The sequence below is a fragment of the Entelurus aequoreus genome, linkage group LG06, assembly GCF_033978785.1.
Source record: "Entelurus aequoreus isolate RoL-2023_Sb linkage group LG06, RoL_Eaeq_v1.1, whole genome shotgun sequence".
NCBI classification, from domain to species: Eukaryota; Metazoa; Chordata; class Actinopteri; order Syngnathiformes; family Syngnathidae; genus Entelurus; species Entelurus aequoreus.
Genome location: NC_084736.1, coordinates 26,249,390 through 26,268,617, shown reverse-complemented (window position 1 = coordinate 26,268,617; position 19,228 = coordinate 26,249,390). Strand labels below are relative to the sequence as shown.

At 43.1% G+C, this 19,228-nt stretch overlaps 2 protein-coding genes across 5 annotated transcripts in view; one reads left to right on the top strand and one right to left on the bottom strand.

Annotated features, from left to right (window-relative positions):
- The window catches only part of psmd3 (proteasome 26S subunit, non-ATPase 3), a 20,576-nt gene extending 13,861 nt beyond the window's left edge, over window positions 1–6,715 (bottom strand). Inside the window, exons 1-6 of one of the 2 annotated variants that reach the window (XM_062050388.1) lie at window positions 6,509–6,715; window positions 1,541–1,731; window positions 1,337–1,477; window positions 1,125–1,261; window positions 867–1,057; window positions 8–111 (exon numbers count right to left, since the gene is read on the bottom strand). In XM_062050388.1, coding sequence (XP_061906372.1) covers window positions 8–111; window positions 867–1,057; window positions 1,125–1,261; window positions 1,337–1,477; window positions 1,541–1,642 — 675 coding nt within the window. In that variant the 5' untranslated portion in view covers window positions 1,643–1,731; window positions 6,509–6,715. Of the gene's footprint in view, window positions 1–7; window positions 112–866; window positions 1,058–1,124; window positions 1,262–1,336; window positions 1,478–1,540; window positions 1,732–3,163; window positions 3,477–6,508 lie in introns of those variants that run through there. The other variant, XM_062050387.1, reaches the window with a different exon arrangement.
- LOC133652050 (serine/threonine-protein kinase WNK4-like) lies at window positions 3,695–19,228 on the top strand. 3 transcript variants are annotated; one of them, XM_062050382.1, is made up of 20 exons: window positions 3,695–4,137; window positions 4,369–4,541; window positions 4,600–4,820; window positions 5,608–5,765; window positions 5,845–5,933; window positions 6,000–6,219; window positions 6,283–6,483; window positions 6,556–6,631; window positions 6,707–6,801; window positions 6,864–6,928; window positions 6,986–7,109; window positions 7,183–7,299; window positions 14,841–14,975; window positions 15,050–15,104; window positions 16,978–17,342; window positions 17,399–17,447; window positions 17,518–17,914; window positions 17,992–18,176; window positions 18,236–18,321; window positions 19,032–19,228. In XM_062050382.1, exons 1-20 carry the CDS (start codon window positions 3,781–3,783, stop codon window positions 19,068–19,070), a joined length of 3,207 nt encoding a protein of 1,068 aa, XP_061906366.1. In that variant the 5' UTR covers window positions 3,695–3,780; the 3' UTR covers window positions 19,071–19,228. The 3 variants fall into 3 exon arrangements, with proteins under 3 accessions (XP_061906366.1, XP_061906365.1, XP_061906364.1); XM_062050381.1 differs by lacking the exon at window positions 19,032–19,228 and adding an exon at window positions 18,769–19,012 and having other exon boundaries at window positions 6,283–6,471; XM_062050380.1 differs by lacking the exon at window positions 19,032–19,228 and adding an exon at window positions 18,769–19,012.

Genomic DNA, 19,228 nt, shown 5'->3' with positions numbered 1-19,228 from the left:
CCTCTACCGTCTGTTTGAAGCCCACAGCAGTGTGTTGGGGTGCTTTCCTCAGTGCGTTGGTTAGAGTCCTGCGAGCCTCCGAGTACTCCAGTTGGATGGCTTTAATGCGACCTGCATGTCACATGACACCTGGGTCAATAATACAAAAAAAACTAGGGCTGGGCGATAAAAGGATATTAATATATATTGCCAATAAAAAATGCATTGGATAAAATATTTAATTTTTTTAACCATCTTTGTCAGAAGAAAGCGGAAGTTGCGAAGCTTATTGTTAAGTGTTCAATTTGATTTTACAATTTTGTTTGCATGTTCTCCCCGTGACTGCGTGGGTTCCCTCCGGGTACTCCGGCTTCCTCCCACCTCCAAAAACATTGCACCTGGGGATAGGTTGATTGGCAACACTAAATGGGCCCTAGTGTGTGAATGTGAGAGTGAATGTTGTCTATCTATCTGTGTTGGCCCTGCGATGAGGTGGCGACTTGTCCGTGGTGTACCCCGCCTTCAACCCGAATGCAGCTGAGATAGGCTCCAGCACTCCCCGCGACCACGAAAGGGACAAGTGTTAGAAAATGGATGGATGGATGTTTATATTGTTTGAATTTTCCATTCTTGGGTTGATATTTACTTCCTGCTTTGATAGCTGAGGATATATAACCAGAGGATGGTTACATTTGAGATAAAACGTTTTTTTCCTGCTCCTTATTTTCCATAAGTCATAAAAAATATTAATAATTCTCTATATCAACCGATATAAAAAACGCACATTGTGACACAGTTCTCAGCCATATTGCAAAGCCCTAAATACAACAAAAAGAAAAGACTATTTATAAATATTATATTTTAGATCATGTATAAATCCAGTGCACCTGTATAGTAAAGGTATCGGGCCCACTCGTTGTTATTGGCGAGTTCAGGGAAGACGGACTTGGAGACAAGCTTCTCGGCCTGGTCGTACAGGTTGAAGTGCAGGTAGTTCCTCAGCAGGAGGTTCAGAAGAACCGCCTGGCCGTCGGCGTCATGACGCAGCGTCGCCGTGCGTAGGCGAGTGTGCAGGAAGCTGCGGGCGGCGAGGACGGAGGGTCAGCTGATGCCAGAGAGGCATGAGAGACGTACAAGACGCGTACCTGCGGATGGTATCGAACTGGCCCAGGAACTCGTAGACTCGGGCGTGGTAGTAATAACACTTGGCGGCCACCAGGTCCAGAGCCCTGCGGTTCTTGGAGGCGATCTTGTGCAGCAGGTCATCAGCCACCTTCTGCGCCTGGAGCCAACAGTCACACGATGAGAGTCGGACCAATAGGAGTGCACCTAGCGAGGCACAGCGTGTTGCCCTCACCTCGGTGAACCTCTTGTTGTTGGTCAGGTGGACCACCAGCAGCAGCTGCAGGTAGGCTTCCACCTCCGGCAGCAGTGGATTAGACGCTGCCTTCCCCGTCCTGGGACGAAACGGAACGTCTCCGTCCACCATGTCCATGGGCTGAGCGCAAACATGGGGCAGTCAGACGCCTGTAGGAAGACGGGGTGACTCGCACTGACTCACCTCGTCCAGGAAGGCCAGCAGGAAGTCTCTGGTGGCGGCGTTGTTGGTGAAGAAGCCGCCGATGGCTTTGTGCAGCACCAGCGTGTTGAGGCGGCGACTCATGGACGGCAACGCTCGCAGCGCTCGCAGGACGAAACGCGGCTCCTTCCCCGACACGGCCTTCTCGATCTGCTTGACGTGCTCCTTGATGTCTGACCGCCAGGACAAGAACTCAGTGACTTCATTGTGTAAGCAAGATTTAAAGAGAACCGCACTGTTTGGGGGAAATTTTGTCTATCATTCACAACTTCAGAATTCATGTTTTTCTTTTTTATGCATTCTAACTCGTAAAATATGGCAAGTATGAGGTGGCTAACAACAGCAGTACACTATTCCGCCCATAAAGCCCTGTAAAAAACATCCATCCAAAAACCGCCAACAATATTCCATTTACAACCCATCACCTAAATATTAACACTGTTATAAGCGCTAACACAGAGGAACTACTTTTAGTAACACCACGCATTGATCACAGAGAGCTAACTTGCTTGTGCTGCTATATTGACACATTGAGCAGCTGCATCGCTTCTGAGTTGGTGAAAGTGAATTCTCGATCATAAATCATGTTTCTCACCTGGATAGTAGAAGGTTGTGGACATAAACCGAGAAGTTGGTCAGCTTTGACATTCAACTTAGATTCGTAGATGGTGAGAAATACACGAAAAGACGCTTGTTTGCGGCACCTTTTTTATCCTTCGTGGGGATTATGATTAATTCTTCATCAAAACAGGAAGATATAAACATCCCGTCAGTCGGCACCCCAGTGAGAGCAGGCTTTGTTCAGAAAGTGATTGTTTTTACAATGTTCATATTTTGTATATCTTGTTTAGTACTTAGCAATACTGCTACATGATGCTTCGTGTTTCACTAAAGCTGGATCTGTTGAGCACACAATTTTTAAAACTTGTAGATCATTCTCCTTATATTCAGGATAAAAACATCTAAGTTTTTGGTCCATCATTTGTCCCAAAGTAGTCTTTATTGTCTCACTTGAATATGCCATGATTAGTAGTGTTGTTGAAGGAAAAACAGAACATTGTGATGCATTGGTGAAATTAATACACAGCCGTATGCTTAAAATGAGCAAAATACATAAATATTACATATTATTATTAATGTGCCTGTTACATTACATATATACTTACAACACATATATAAAACCTTGATGGAGGAATTATGGAGGAATTATGGATGTTTTAGAGGGCTTTATAGTTGGAATAGAGCGACCCCAATTGACTTAATTGTTAGCTGACTCTTGCTAATGTTTATTTGCGAATTAGATTGCATAAAAAAAGAAAAACACATGTGTTCTGGTCTTAATTAAAAAAAGTGAATGAAAAAAAACATCCAAAAAAGCTGCTATAATAAATCCACATAACCTCAGCGTTTCTTCATGCACTTATTTGGCTCGTGTAATTTCATTACTGAGCTATATTTATGTTGCGTTAGCTCAGTGACGTCACCAGCTAGCTAACCGCCGGCGCTAACAAGCTAACTAAAGCTCGCGTACAAGAACTCGAATTTAAGCGTGTTGGGTGCGGGGAAGAACCACTATGTGGTGTCAGCGGTACCGGTCCACTTTACCGTCCAACGTGAGGCTGTCCAGTTCTTTGGGCTGCTTGGCCGAGCTAGCAGCCTCCGCCTCGGGCATCTCCACGTCCTGCGGCTCGGCGCCGACCTCCTTCGGCTTCTCGGCCTTCGAGTCCCGGTCTCGACCGCCCGCTCGGTCCCGCCGCTTGGCCGCGGTCTCCTTCATGATGTGTTCGGAAAAGAAGAAGTTCGCAGCGAAAAGACAAATTGGGACAAGCTGACGTCCTCTCAGATGTTTGCTACAATGACTGGCAACTATTTTGGAGCGCAAAGCATTGTGGGAGGAGACAGGCAGTACGAGTCGATCCTAGAAAGCATTCATAGGACCTAAATAATCAACTTCCGCTGTCATGCTCAGCGCAGTGCTGGAATGTGCAATAAACTTTTGCTTTATATTTTTCATTTTTGAACTAGACTTAAAAAAACGTGGCATAAATACTTGATATATATAATCTCTAAAAGTTGGACTTCAGGTGTCTGAGGGGCGGGGCTTGTGCTAACTCCTCCTACCATCTGAACTCAGCTGATAGAGCACTCAGAGGTCTGAAGGAACATCCACTAGTTTGATCTTGTCTTCACTGGCACACAATGTCCAGCAAGGAGGACACATCATGAAGACACTCGGGGACGAGAACACCCTTCCTCCTCCTCCTCTTCCTTCTCCTACTTTTCCTGGGACAATCCACGAGGACGGTCCACTGGACAGTCCACTGGACGTCCAAATGGACAGCAGCTCTGAGGAAAGCGAAGACATGGCGGCGGCGTTGTTGTCGTCCGACAGGGAAGTGTTACCGTGGCAACAGAGGGAAGAGGAGGAGCGCGATGAAGTGGAGACCAAGGCGGTGGCGTCTTCTCCGGACGGACGCTTTCTCAAGTTCAACATCGAGATCGGCCGAGGATCCTTCAAGTCCGTCTACAAGGGTCTCGACACTGAGACCACCGTGGAGGTAGCCTGGTGCGAGTTGCAGGTACCACAAGTGCACGCACACGCCATACACACACACACACTTTTTGTGCCACCTTGACCTCTTGGGCTACGATTGGCCTGCAGTGATGTCACCGCAGGCCTCATCAAGCAGCCGCGTGCGCGTGTGAGATAAAGCATAGACGATGACTCAGCGCTTGACAGAGCCCACCAGCGCCATCTGGCTGGTGTTGATAACAGCACACAAACATGCTGACGACCTTTCACCCCATAGACGCAGCGTCTGAGCAAGGCGGAGCGTCAGAGGTTCACCGAGGAGGTGGAGATGCTGAAAGGTCTCCAGCATCCGAACATCGTACGCTTCTTCGACTCGTGGAAGTCGGCGCAGAGAGGTCCCAAGTGCACCATCCTGGTGACGGAGCTCATGACCTCAGGGACCCTCAAGACGTGAGTTTGCTGAGGTACCCGCCCACTACTTCCTGTCTCACGGACTCCTCCCCCTCAGGTACTTGCGCAGATTCCGTCAGATGAAGCTGAAGCTGCTGAAGCGCTGGAGCTTCCAGATCCTCAAAGGTCTGCACTTCCTGCACTCGCGCTGCCCCCCCATCCTGCACCGCGACCTCAAGTGCGACAACATCTTCATCACGGGACCCTCTGCCTCCGTCAAGATCGGAGACCTGGGCCTCGCTACGCTCAAGAAGGCCTCCTTCGCCAAGAGTGTTATCGGTAAGAGCCTCTGCGAAATCATCACAATAGCTGCATTACCCCTAGCAATGCGCAAAACCTAAATATCGCAGTAAGAAACTGGTATTGGCAATATCCATATTTGGAAAAACCTTTTAAATATCTCAGAAAATGTTTTGCGCTCTCATTAGGTAGTTTTTGGGTTTTAGGTGCCTTCCCGCCAATAGAGGCTGGCCCGCAGGCTCGTAGAGACCCACATGCCCAAACAATGTCAAGGTGGCCATAAATCTCTGATCTGTCGGCTGGGGGCCAGCAAGGCGGCACCGCCGCACCGGGCCGTTTCGCAGGTCGTCCAATAGAGGCTGAACTGCAGGCTTGTAGAGACCCACATGCCCGAACAATCTCAAGAGGGTTGTAAGTCTCCGATCGGTCAACTGAGAGCGGTGCCGCCTCGGGCCATCTCGCAGGTCCCTTCCCGGAAATAGAGGCTGACCTGCAGGCTCGTAGAGACCTACATGCCCGAACAATGTCAAGGGGGCCGTAAGGACGTTGCCTTTGCGCGATCACCCGCTGCTTTCGTATTCTACTGACAACCACAGCAACAGCAGTGGCTGGCAACTGTAATCACAGCTCCAAAACCATGGAGTCGCAGAGCTTCCAACTTCCTCAAAGTGGAGTCTTCCAGGATAGGATTTTACGAGAATTATGGCTCATGACGCAATACATAATTTAATGGAAACACTTACAAGTCGCAAATTTTAGAAATATCGCTTTTTATTTTGCGAAAAACTGCAATGGAAACGCATCAATGGGCATGCCATGCCTTCAGGGACGCCAGAGTTCATGGCCCCGGAAATGTACGAGGAAAAGTATGACGAGGCCGTGGACGTCTACGCCTTCGGAATGTGCATCCTGGAGATGGCCACGTCCGAGTATCCGTACTCGGAGTGTGAGAACGCCGCCCAGATCTACCGCAAAGTCACCAACGTAAGTAGCGTCCAGCTGAGTTGGTCTCTGCCTCGTCCGCACGTCTCACTCGCTTCGCCTCGCTCGCTTCACCTCGCAGGGAATCAAACCTGACGCCTTCTCTCAAGTCAAAGTGGTGGAGCTGAAGGAGATCATCGAGGGCTGCATCCGCACTAAAATCAGCGAGAGGTAGGACTTGCTGGACCGTTAGCATCATTAACTTCACGCCTCCTGACCCTCCCCTCACACCTTTAGGTACACAGTCCAGGACCTTCTGGACCACCGCTTCTTCCAGGGAAGGCTGGGCGTCCACGTGGAGCTGGCTGAGGACGACGATGGGAGAAAAGCAGCGCTGAAACTGTGGCTGAGGATGGACGGCACCAAGCGGCTCCATGGCAAATACAAGGACAACAACGCCATCGAGTTTCTCTTTGAGCTCTACAAGGACGTCCCGGAGGAGGTGGCCCAGGAGATGGTAGCGCCTGATCATGTCACCGTCATGAGCTTGCCCGCCCTCACCTGCTCCGCGTCCTTCCAGGTGGTGCTGGGCTTTGTTTCCGAGGGCGACTACAAGCTGGTGGCCAAGACCCTCAGAGACCGCGTCACCGCCATAAAGCACCAACGCGAGGAGCGCCGCCGTTTGGCTCAGGGCGACTTGCAGGAGGCAGGCAGGGAACGCCAGACTTCTAGTCAGCAAGGACCCGCGAGCTCACCTACTGCGGAACAGGTGACCACTGCGGTGCGTTCACGTGTGTCAATGTTACCTGTAGTTTAGGGTGCCAATGAGCAATCAATGTCACAAATCCAACAGAACGCCGCTCCAAGACAAGCCCCGCCCACCAGCAGCAGGACCGTAGGAGACGGGAACAAGATGGCGGCTAAAGACAGTCAGACTTGAGTACTTTGTCGTTGGCCTGTAGTTCGTCTTTCCGCCCTTGACATTGTCCCCTTCTTGTTGTCAGTTGTCCGACACAATGCAGAATCTTCGCCTCTTCCTGTCATTCCCAGGGCCCGTGCGTCAAAGCCTCCGCCCCTTCCTGTGCTGCGCTTCCCCAGGGTAAGCAGGGGGCGTGGCCAAGATTGGCGCAGCAGCTAACATTTTGTTTGTCGTCCCCACAGAGCATCGCAGTGTCGGAGCGACCACCATCGGTGTCAGTCGGCGGCTTTTCTTCACCTGTGGACAGGTAACGCCCCCACAGCAACCTTCCTCCAAAGATGCTACTTCTCCTTCTGCCTCACAGCTATGCCTCTGACGTGACCTCGGGTTTGAGCGACGGCAACGACGGCCAATCGGAAAAGAGAAACCAGGAAGTGGGTGGCAGGAAGTTGAGGAAAAGAACGTGGGCGCGCCTGAGGATCACAGGGGTGAGAAGACCAACACTGGGTACTTCAAGGCAGACGTGTCTGTGTTTGTGTAACGTCACCTGCGTCCTTACAGGTGTCCAACCTGGGAGACCGTGTGGTGGAATGTCAGCTGACCACCCACGACAGCAAGATGGTCACCTTCAAGTTCGACCTGGACGGAGACGACCCCGAAGACATTGCCTCTGTGATGGTGAGGCAAGCCTGAGCCCGTCCTTACTTCCTGTGAAGATTATACCTGCTACATGCTATATGACTACTATACATACTATATCACTACTATATCACTACTATATACATACTATATCACTATTATACATACTATATACATCCTGTATCACTACTATACATACTATATACATCCTTTATCACTACTATACATACTATATCACTACTATATATACATATATATATCCATCCAGCGATCCATCCATTTTCTACCGCTTGTCCCTTTTGGGGTTGCAATATATATATATATATAAAAATATATATACATATATATATATATATATATATATATATAAAAATATATATACATATATATATATATATATATATATATAAATATATATATATATATATATATATATATATATATATATATATATATATATATATATACATATATATACATATATATATATATATATATACATATACATATATATATATATATATATATATATACATATACATATATATATATATACACATATATATATACATATATATACATATACATATATATATATACATATACATATATATACATATATATATATATATATATATATATATACATATATATATATATATATATACATATATATATATATATATATATATACATATATATATATACATATATATATATATATATATATATATATATATATATATATATATATATATATATATATATATATATATATATATATATATATATATATATATATATATATATATATATATATATATATATATATATATATATATATCGTGGGACACCCAAAGATTCACAGCCCTAAAAAATATATATATATATATATATATTAGGGCTGTGAATCCTCGATTCTTGGGGTCACGATTCGATTCAAAATCGATTTTTTTTCAATTCAACACGATTCTCGATTCAAAAACGATTTTTTTTCCCGATTCAAAACGATTCTCTATTCATTCACCACATAGGATTTCAGCAGGATCTACCCCAGTCTGCTGACATGCAAGCAGAGTAATAGATTTTTGTAAAAAGCTTTTATAATTGCAAAGGATAATGTTTTATCAACTGATTGCAATAATGTAAATTAGTTTGAACTATTAAATGAACCATAAATATGACTTGTTTTATCTTTGTGAAAATATTGAACACAGTGTGTTGTCAAGCTTATGAGATGCGATGCAAGTGTAAGCCACTGTGACACTATTGTTCTTTATTTTTAATTTTTATAAATGTCTAATGATAATGTCAATGAGGGATTTTTAATCACTGCTATCTTGAAATTGTAATTAATATTGATACTGTTGTTGATAATATTCATTTTTGTTTCACTACTTTTGGTTTGTTCTGTGTCGTGTTTGTGTCTCCTCTCAATTGCTCTGTTTATTGCAGTTCTGAGTGTTGCTGGGTCTGGTTTGGTTTTGGAATTGGTTTGCATTGTTATGGTATTGCTGTGTATTGTTTTGTTGGATTGATTAATTAAAAATTAAAAATAATTTGTATTTATTTTTTAATTTCCAAAATCAATTTAAAAAAAAAAAAAAAAAATTTTTTTAATGAGAATCGATACACACATTCACACACTGATGGAGGGAGCTGCCATGCAAGGCGCTACCAGCACCCATCAGGAGCAAGGGTGAAGTGTCTTGCCCAAGGACACAACGGACGTGACTAGGATGGTAGAAGGTGGGGATTGAACCCCAGTAACCAGCAACACTCCGATTGCTGGCACGGCCACTCTACCAACTTCGCCACGCCGCCCCTATAAAGTACTATCTATCTATATCACTGCTATACATACTATATCACTACTATACATACTATATCACTACTATACATACTATATACATCCTATATCACCACTATACATTCTATATACACACTATATCACTACTATATATATTATGTCACTACTATACATACTATATCACTACTATATATATTATGTCACTACTATACATACTATATCACTACTATACATCCTATATCACTATTATACATACTATATACACACACTATATCACTACTATACATACTATATATACACTATATCACTACTATACATACTATATACACACTATATCACTACTATACATACTATATACATCCTATATCACTACTATACATACTATATCACTACTATACATTCTATATCACTACTATACATATATACTATATACTGTACATACTATATCACTACTATATATAATATATACATCCTATATCACTTATTATATACTATATACATACTATATCACTACTATACATACTATATCACTACTATATACTGTACATACTATATTACTACTATATACATTCTATATCACTACTATATATACTATATACTGTACATACTATTTCACTACTATATATACTATAAATTGTACATATTATATCACTACTATATACACTATATACATCCTATATCCCTAATATATATACTATATACATCCTGTATCACTACTATATACTATATACATCCTATATTACTACTATATACTGTACATCCTATATCATTACTATATATACTATATACATCCTATATCACTACTATATATACTATATACACACTATATCACTACTATATATACTATATACATCCTGTATCACTACTATATACTATATACATACTATATCACTACTATATACTGTACATCCTATATCATTACTATATATACTATATACATCCTATATCACTACTATATATACTATATACACACTATATCACTACTATATATACTATATACATCCTATATCACAACTATGTATACCATATACATCCTATATCACTACTATACATACTATATACATCCTATATCACTACTATACACATCCTATTTCACTACTATATATACTATATACATCCTATATCACTACTATATATGCTATATACATCCTATATCACTACTATACATACTATATACATCCTATATCACTACTATACACATCCTATATCACTACTATACATAATATATACATCCTATATCACTACTATATATCCTATATCACCACTAGCTATCCTATATACATCCTATATCACTACTATGTATACTATATACATCCTATATCACTTCTATATATACTATATGCATCCTATATCACTACTATATATACTATATACTGTACATACTATATTCAGGCCTCAAATTTTAACTTTTTAAGGTCAAGGCAAGTGTTGCCTTAAAAGAGGGCTCATATTTTAGGGCACCAAGGCAAGTTAGAAGGGCACCAAGGCAAACATTATTTTATTTCCAGGCAGAGTCTCTAAAGCATGCATGCATACATATACAGTTTTTTAAATTCCATATTAATATGAACTTGTCAGCTTTTGTCATTTCATGATGCCTTTATCTCTATGTTTACCTTTTGATAAAGGGAAGTATTTTTTAAAGTTATGTACATGTAGATTATGTATCAGGACAGATCCATTAAGAGTTTGAGCAGAAATATGTTGTATAGGAATTAACTACACACAATAAACCATTAACGCAATTATGTGTCAAATGGCTTTTAAATTAATACCTTTGTGACATAAAAAAAAAAGTTAAAAAATGTTTACTTTTTGATATCAAAATAAAACACAAAGCAGTTTGGCTAATTACAAGATAAAGTCTAATAAACAAGATGTGTTCTTCTCTAACGCCCCCTTGTGGTTCAGTACAACAGTTTGGCCAACAACAACAAAAAAACAGGAGTGACAGCGTATTTCCTCACCTCATTAACTCTCAGTCACAGCAGCTGATGGACGCTGTATTGTCAAAATGAAAGCAACATCATATAGTGTTTCTCCTTCGCTGTATACTTTTAGTGTGGGGACAAGTGTCTCCAATGTTGTCCACACCTGTCTCCATCTAACAGCAGTGACTCTTAAACACACGGCAGGAAGCGAGGGGAAATGACTGTAGCATCCCGGAAGAGTTGGTGCTGCAAGGAATTGTTCTGTTGTGTTTATGCTGTGTTGTGGGGTGCAAATATTTTTCCGAAATGTTTTCGTCATTGCTGTTTAGTGTGGTCTCACTATGTGGCACAGGTTTATGACAGTGTTGGCGTTGTTCATACGGCCACCCTTAGTGTGACATGTAGGTCTGTTGACTAAGTATACTCTGAGGGTGTACCCCTTGAGCGAGATTACCAGTGTTTTTACTCCATGGTCAGAAAGACAACTGACAACAGTGCGCATGTGTCTGACTTGTTGTTGTTTAAAGAATTAATAATTGTAGGGTTCTTCGGAAATTTATAAAAGAGGCAGCGTTACTAACGTCTGGAATATTATTTCGTTGACCATTATATCCCTTGTCCATTAGCAAGTAAAAAGTCAAGGGCGGTCACGGCAAGGTGTTGCCGCAAATGTTGGCCAATTTTTTAGGGCATTACGGCAAATGCCGCGGTTGCCATGGTTAAATTTGAGTCCTGTATATCACCACTATATACAGTACATCCTATATCACTACTATATACAGTACATCCTATATCACTACTATATACATCCTATATCACTACTATATATACTATATACATCCTATATCACTACTATATATATATACAAACCCTGTTTCCATATGAGTTGGGAAATTGTGTTAGATGTAAATATAAACGGAATACAATGATTTGCAAATCCTTTTCAACCCATATTCAATTGAATGCACTACAAAGACAAGATATTTGATGTTCAAACTCATAAACTTTGGTTTTTTTTTGCAAATAATAATTAACTTAGAATTTCATGTCTGCAACACGTGCCAAAGTAGTTGGGAAAGGGCATGTTCACCACTGTGTTACATCACCTTTCCTTTTAACAACACTCAGTAAACGTTTGGGAACTGAGGAGACACATTTTTTAAGCTTTTCAGGTGGAATTCTTTCCCATTCTTGCTTGATGTACAGCTTAAGTTGTTCAACAGTCCGGGGGTCTCCGTTGTGGTATTTTAGGCTTCAAATTGCGCCACACATTTTCAATGGGAGACAGGTCTGGACTACAGGCAGGCCAGTCTAGTACCCGCACTCTTTTACTATGAAGCCAGGTTGATATAACACGTGGCTTGGCATTGTCTTGCTGAAATAAGCAGGGTCGTCCATGGGAACGTTGCTTGGATGGCAACATATGTTGCTCCAAAACCTGTATGTACCTTTCAGCATTAATGGCGCCTTCACAGATGTGTAAGTTACCCATGTCTTGGGCACTAATACACCCCCATACCATCACAGATGCTGGCTTTTCAACTTTGCGCCTATAACAATCCGGATGGTTCTTTTCCTCTTTGGTCCGGAGGACACAACGTTCACAGTTTCCATAAACAATTTGAAATGTGGACTCGTCAGACCACAGAACACTTTTCCACTTTGTATCAGTCCATCTTAGATGAGCTCAAGCCCAGCGAAGCCGACGGCGTTTCTGGGTGTTGTTGATAAGCGGTTTTCGCCTTGCATAGGAGAGTTTTAACTTGCACTTACAGATGTAGCGACCAACTGTAGTTACTGACAGTGGGTTTCTGAAGTGTTCCTGAGCCCATGTGGTGATATCCTTTACACACTGATGTCACTTGTTGATGCAGTACAGCCTGAGGGATCGAAGGTCACGGGCTTAGCTGCTTATGTGCAGTGATTTCTCCAGATTCTCTGAACCCTTTGATGATATTACGGACCGTAGATGGTGAAATCCCTAAATTCCTTGCAATAGCTGGTTGAGAAAGGTTTTTCTTAAACTGTTCAACAATTTGCTCACGCATTTGTTGACAAAGTGGTGACCTTCGCCCCATCCTTGTTTGTGAATGACTGAGCATTTCATGGAATCTACTTTTATACCCAATCATGGCACCCACCTGTTCCCAATTTGCCTGTTCACCTGTGGGATGTTCCAAATAAGTGTTTGATGAGCATTCCTCAACTTTATCAGTATTTATTGCCACCTTTCCCAACTTTTTTTTCACGTGTTGCTGGCATCAAATTCTAAAGTTAATGATGGGGGGGGGGGGTTAATTTTTTTTTTTTTTTTTTTCATAAAGTAATACAATCATGTGTGCTTACGGACTGTATCCCTGCAGACTGTATTGATCTATATTGCTATATAATGTATATATTGTGTTTTTTATGTTGATTTAATTTAAAAAAAAAAAAGTTTTTAAAATTTTTTTTAAATGTATTTATTTCTTTTTTAAAAAAATTTCTTGCGCGGCCCGGTACCAATCGGTCCCCGCAGCCCGGTGGTTGGGGACCACTGCTATATACTGTATATACTATATCACTACTCTATATACCAGGGGTCACCAACCTTTTTGAAACCAAGAGCTACTTCTTGGGTACTGATTAATGCGAAGGGCTACAAGTTTGATACACACTTAAATAAATTGCCAGAAATAGCCAATTTGCTCAATTTACCTTTAACTCTATGTTATTATTAATAATTAATGATATTTACACTTAATTGAACGGTTTAAAAGAGGAGAAAACACGAAAAAAATTACAATTAAATTTTGAAACATAGTTTGTCTTCAATTTCGACTCTTTAAAATTCAAAATTCAACAGAAAAAAAGAAGATAAAAACTTAAAAAAATAATTTATGGAACATCATTAGTAATTTTTCCTGATTAAGATTAATTTTAGAATTTTGATGACATGTTTTAAATAGCTTAAAATCCAATCTACACTTTGTTAGAGTACCTGTATATAGCAAATTGGACCAAGCTATATTTCTAACAAAGACAAATGACTATTTTTTCTAGATTTTCCAGAACAAAAATTTTAAAAAATATCAAAAGACTTTGAAATAAGATTTAAATTTGATTCTACAGATTTTCTGGATTTGCCAGAATAATTTTTTTGAATTTTAATCATAATAAGTTTGAAGAAATATTTCACGAATATTCTTCGTCGGAAAAATAGAAGCTAAAATGAAGAATTAAATTAAAATCTATTTATTATTCTTTACAATAAAAAATTTTTTTTTTACTTGAACATTGATTTAAATTGTCAGGAAAGAAAAGGAAGGAATTTAAAAGGTAAAAAGGTATATGTGTTTAAAAATCCTAAAATCATTTTTAAGGTTGTATTTTTTCTCTAAAACTGTCTTTCTGAAAGTTATAAGAAGCAAAGTAAAAAAATGAATGAATTTATTTAAACAAGTGAAGACCAAGTCTTTAAAATATTTTCTTGGATTTTCAAATTCTATTTGAGTTTTGTCTCTCTTAGAATTAAAAATGTCGGGCAAAGCGAGACCAGCTTGCTAGTAAATAAATACAATTTAAAAAATAGATACAGCTCACTGGTAAGTGCTGCTATTTGAGCTATTTTTAGAACAGGCCGGCGGGCTACTCATCTGGCCCTTACGGGCTACCTGGTGCCCGCGGGCAACGCGTTGGTGACCCCTGCTATATACTATATACATACTATATACTGTACATACTATACCGCTACATAGCTAAATACAATATCGCAATTTTTGTGTTTTATTTTGGTTTTATGTAATTTATAGTTTGAGTCATTCAAGTAGTTTATCTCAGTTTCATGATGTCTTTGACAGATCCACAGAGACTTCATCCTGCGGCCTGAGAGAGAAGAATTCATCATGCGCATGTATGACATCATCGACAGGGCGGAGTCAATGATACATCAGCACCAGCGGCCAAAAGACGCCCCGCCCCTTCCCGAGTCCCAGGTGCGTTGGAACAAGCAGCAGCAGGAAGTGACCCGCACTGACTTCCTGTCTTAACGATGTCACTGTGTCACCAGCAAAAGACAGCAGCTCAGAATCTCCCCAGGACGCCATCGAGCTCGTCGCTAACTGGTAAGACGGAAGGATGCTAACGTCCTCATGCTAATGTCCACAAGCTAATGTTTTCATGCTAACATCCTAGAGATGTCCGATAAATGCTTTAAAATGTAATATCGGAAATTATCGGTATTGGTTTCAAAAAGTAAAATTAATGAGTCAGCAGCCCCTCCCCTCTCCCCTCTCCCACACACAACACAGGAGTTGACAACTGCAGCATGAGATGTTTACTGGGGACGCTTGATGACCTCATCAAACTGCCGCGAGCTCAGCATAACAACAACAAGAGTGTGTTGTTGCCGGTGCTGTAGCCGTGGCTAACAAGCCAGCGAGCTTGGTGACTGACTAACAACACCATGTCTATGGTTTGGGATTATTTTAAAATGTCTCTGACGGATAAAAAACTGGCAATTTGCAATGACTGCAAAAAGTTGGTTATGCTAGGAGGAACCAAGACGTATTCCTTTTAATACGAGCAATTTGATCTCCCACCTCTTCAAGAATCATAAGGAGATACACGATGAATACAAGTGGAAGATGGATTAAAGGCAAACAGCGAAAAAAAGTAGTACCACACAGTTGTCGCTTAAAGACTCAGCCGAGAAAAAACTAAAATACAACAAAAACCACCCCGGGGCGAAAGCCCAAGTTGTGGTCAGGGACTATGCACGCAGTATGGCAAAAGCTACGGTGGAGTTTGGTATGGCTAGTCTGTCCTGCATGGCGCACACTTTGCAGCTTGCAGTGAACGGAGATGCCCTGTCTCAACGCAGCATTTCAGAAGCTCTGACTGACTGGTAGGTCACTACAAGCACTCACCACTAGCTTGCAGCACATTTGTGTTACTCATACAAATACCTTAGAGCAGGGCAGATTGAGCCCAGTTTATAATTACCTGTTACACAGTATGCCAGGCAGTCTTGCACTAAAGGAGGACTATGTTATTGTTTACTTTATTACTCTAGTATACTCTGGACTGAAGCTGTGTGCCTTCATTGTTTTTGTAGCTGTTGTTTTGAGGCATGTTTAAAAAAATAAAAAATAATGCACTTTGTGAAAGTCAAAGTATAGTATTTCCCATAGTTGTAGTGGGTATCAGGATTATCTCAGGGAGAGCATGTCCCAAATTCCAAGCTGCTGTTTTGAGGCATGTTAAAAAAAATTATGCACTTTGTGACTTCAATAATAAATATGGCAGTGCCATGTTGGCACTTTTTTCCATAACTTGAGTTGAAGTTGTTCTCTTATTTTGAAAAACCTTGTTACATTGTTTAATGCATCCAGCAGGGCATCACAACAGAATTAGGTATAATAATGTGTTAATTTCACGACTGTATATATCGGTATCAGTTGATATCAGAATCGGTAATTAAGAGTTGGACAATATCGGAATATCTGATTTCGGCAAAAAAGCCATTATTGGACATCTCTATAACATCCTCATGCTAAGGTCCTCATACTAATGTATTCATGCTAACATCTTCATGCTAACCTCCTCATGCTAACATTGTCGTGCTAATGTCCCCATGCTAATGTCTTAATGCTAACGTCCTCATGCTAATGTCCTCATGCTAACGTCCTCATGCTAACATCCTCATGCTAATGTATTCCTACTAACATGCAGCTGAGATAGGCTCCAGCATCTCCCGCGAACCCAAAAGGGAGAAGCGGTAGAAAATGGATGGATGGATGGATCCTCAAGCTAATGTCCTCATTCTCACATCCTCATGCTAAAGTCCTTATGTTAATGTCTTCATGCTAACATCCCCATGCTAACATCCTCCCTTGTCCAGCCGGCCGTAGCTGCCGCCATTACACAATTATTCAGGTAGCTTCCGTGTGAACGCCCCCTCCTCTAATGAGTGCCCTCACCTGTCTTTCTGCACAGAAGCGCCGCCACCTTCGCCGTATCACCCCTTGTCTCCCCACTTCCCCCCTTACTCCTCCCTCCTCACTCCCCCCGCCTCCCCGGTGGCTCAGTGGCCCCCCCCCGACCAGCCCCTTTTCTCGCTAGCTAACATGCTATCGTTAGCCATGAGCGTGGCCCAGTCCTTCATGCCCCCACCCGGGACCCCCACTCAGAGCTTCCCCTCCCAGGCCCCGCACCTTCCCTTCTCCCCCCCGTTGTCCCCATCTTCGGGCTCGGAGCTCCGCCCTCAGAGCCACGCCTCCTGGTCTGCGCCTCCGTCGCCTCAGCCAGGCTCCGCCCACAACAGCAGGCAGTGGGTGTCGCCCAGTTGGAGTCCGGGAGAGGTGAGTGGGTCTGTGTGGGGGTGGGGTGTCAGTACTCACCTGTTGCTTTGTTCCAGCGTCGAAGTCCGCCGCAGCTTAGCGACGGCCTGGCTCCACCCTCTCCTGGTAAATGACATCACTCGCCAGTGACACGCCCTCGCCAGTGCGCCCTGATTGTGTTTGTTTCCTGCTGCAGGCCCCGCCCCCACCCCGCCTGCCGAGTCTCCTCCAGTAACGACGCCTTCCGCCTTCAGCGTGGGTCGTTTCCACGTGGCACGCTCTGAGGACCCCTCAGATGGCCAACACCCTGAGCTCCGCCCACTTCAGAAGGCCACACCCACCGCACACTCCCCGCCACCGTCTCGGATGAGCCAATGCGAGAGCTCGGAGAGCTCGGAGAGCATCACGGACGAAGAGAGCCAATCGGATAGAGGGGATGAGAGGAGGAGGAGGGGGGCGGGCCGCAGGCTGACTGGCAGCATGTGGGAGGGGCCACCTGCCGGCCAATCGCGCATCCGCCCCGCATCTTACGTCAGTTCTGACGAATCCGAGAACGAGGAGACGTGTGAGGGGCTGAAGGAGCTACGGGAAAGGTGAACATGTTGCCATGGAAACACATCCGCCAGCCGCGATGCTTTTGTAATCCCCTCCCCCCGCCCCCTTGTCCCAGACACCTGTTGGAGGTGCACGAGCTGCAGGCCAATCAGAGGCGAGAGATCGAGGAGCTCTGCCTGAGGATGGGAAAGGTCCCGCCCCTGGGCGTGGTCTCTCCGGCCGCCGTACTCAGCCGACAACGCGGCTTCCCCCCCGCACGCAGAAACAGCCTTCAGCGAGCGGAAGTGCTTCCCCCCGCAGGTGGGAGGTTACATGGAGGAGGTCACATGACGAGTCACCTCACCTGCCCTGCTCTCCAGGTATCATGAGGAAGCGCTCGGTCAGCGGCGGATCTCAGGAGCGGCCGTGCAGAGGTGTGACCTTTGCCCCCGAACACACCTGCATGGTGAGCGAGACTGAAACGTCCTCATGCTAGCATCCTCATGCTAACGCCCCCATGCTAACTTCCTCATGCTAACGCCTTCATGCTAACACCCTCATGCTAACACCCTCATGCTAATGTACTTGTGCTAACGTCCTCATGCTAACGTCTTCATGCTAACGTCCTCATTCTAACGTCCTCATGCTATTGCCCTCATGCTGATGTCTGGTAATGTCCTTATGCTAACATCCTCATGCTAATGTCTGCATGCTAATATCCTTATGCTAACTTCATCATGCTGATGTCCTCATTCGAACAACCTCATGCTAACACCTTCATGCTAACGTCCTCATAAATCCTCATGCTAACGTCCTCATGTGAAGTGAATTATATTTATATAGCGCTTTTCTCTAGTGACTCAAAGCGCTTTACATTGTGAAACCCAATATCTAAGTTACATTTTTTAACCAGTGCGGGTGGCACTGGGAGCAGGTGGGTACAGTGTCTTGCCCAAGGACACAACGGCAGTGACTAGGATTGCAAAAGCGGGGATCGAACCTGGAACCCTCAAGTTGCTGGCACGGCCACTCTACCAACTGAGCTACACCGTCCCTGTTAATGTCCTTATACCGGTACTAACATCCTCATGCTAATGTCTGCTAACGTCATCATGCTAATGTCCTCATGCTAACATCCTTATGCTAACGTCCTCATGCTAACCTTTGACCTTTCAGCCTCCCATCAACGCCAACATTAATGAAGAAGCAACGTGACGGCCGGCGTCCCATTGTTCGAATCCCAGCAATTTTGGTGTGCGGCAAATGTTGTGGCCTCAGGTGGCCACGCCTTCTTTTTCCACCTGCGAAGCCCCCCAGTGGCCACGGCAACGAGACAAGAGCACATCGGTTGAATAAAGTGGATTAGTTTATCA

What these genes read in the sequence shown, in the direction of transcription:
- LOC133652050 (XM_062050380.1), top strand. Translation starts at nt 3,781, where the DNA reads ATGAAGACACTCGGGGACGAGAACACCCTTCCTCCTCCTCCTCTTCCT. An exon ending in CCTGGCTCCACCCTCTCCTG is followed by an intron (nt 17,448 to 17,517) that starts GTAAATGACATC and finishes TTCCTGCTGCAG; the next exon opens with GCCCCGCCCCCACCCCGCCT. An exon ending in CTGAAGGAGCTACGGGAAAG is followed by an intron (nt 17,915 to 17,991) that starts GTGAACATGTTG and finishes CCCTTGTCCCAG; the next exon opens with ACACCTGTTGGAGGTGCACG.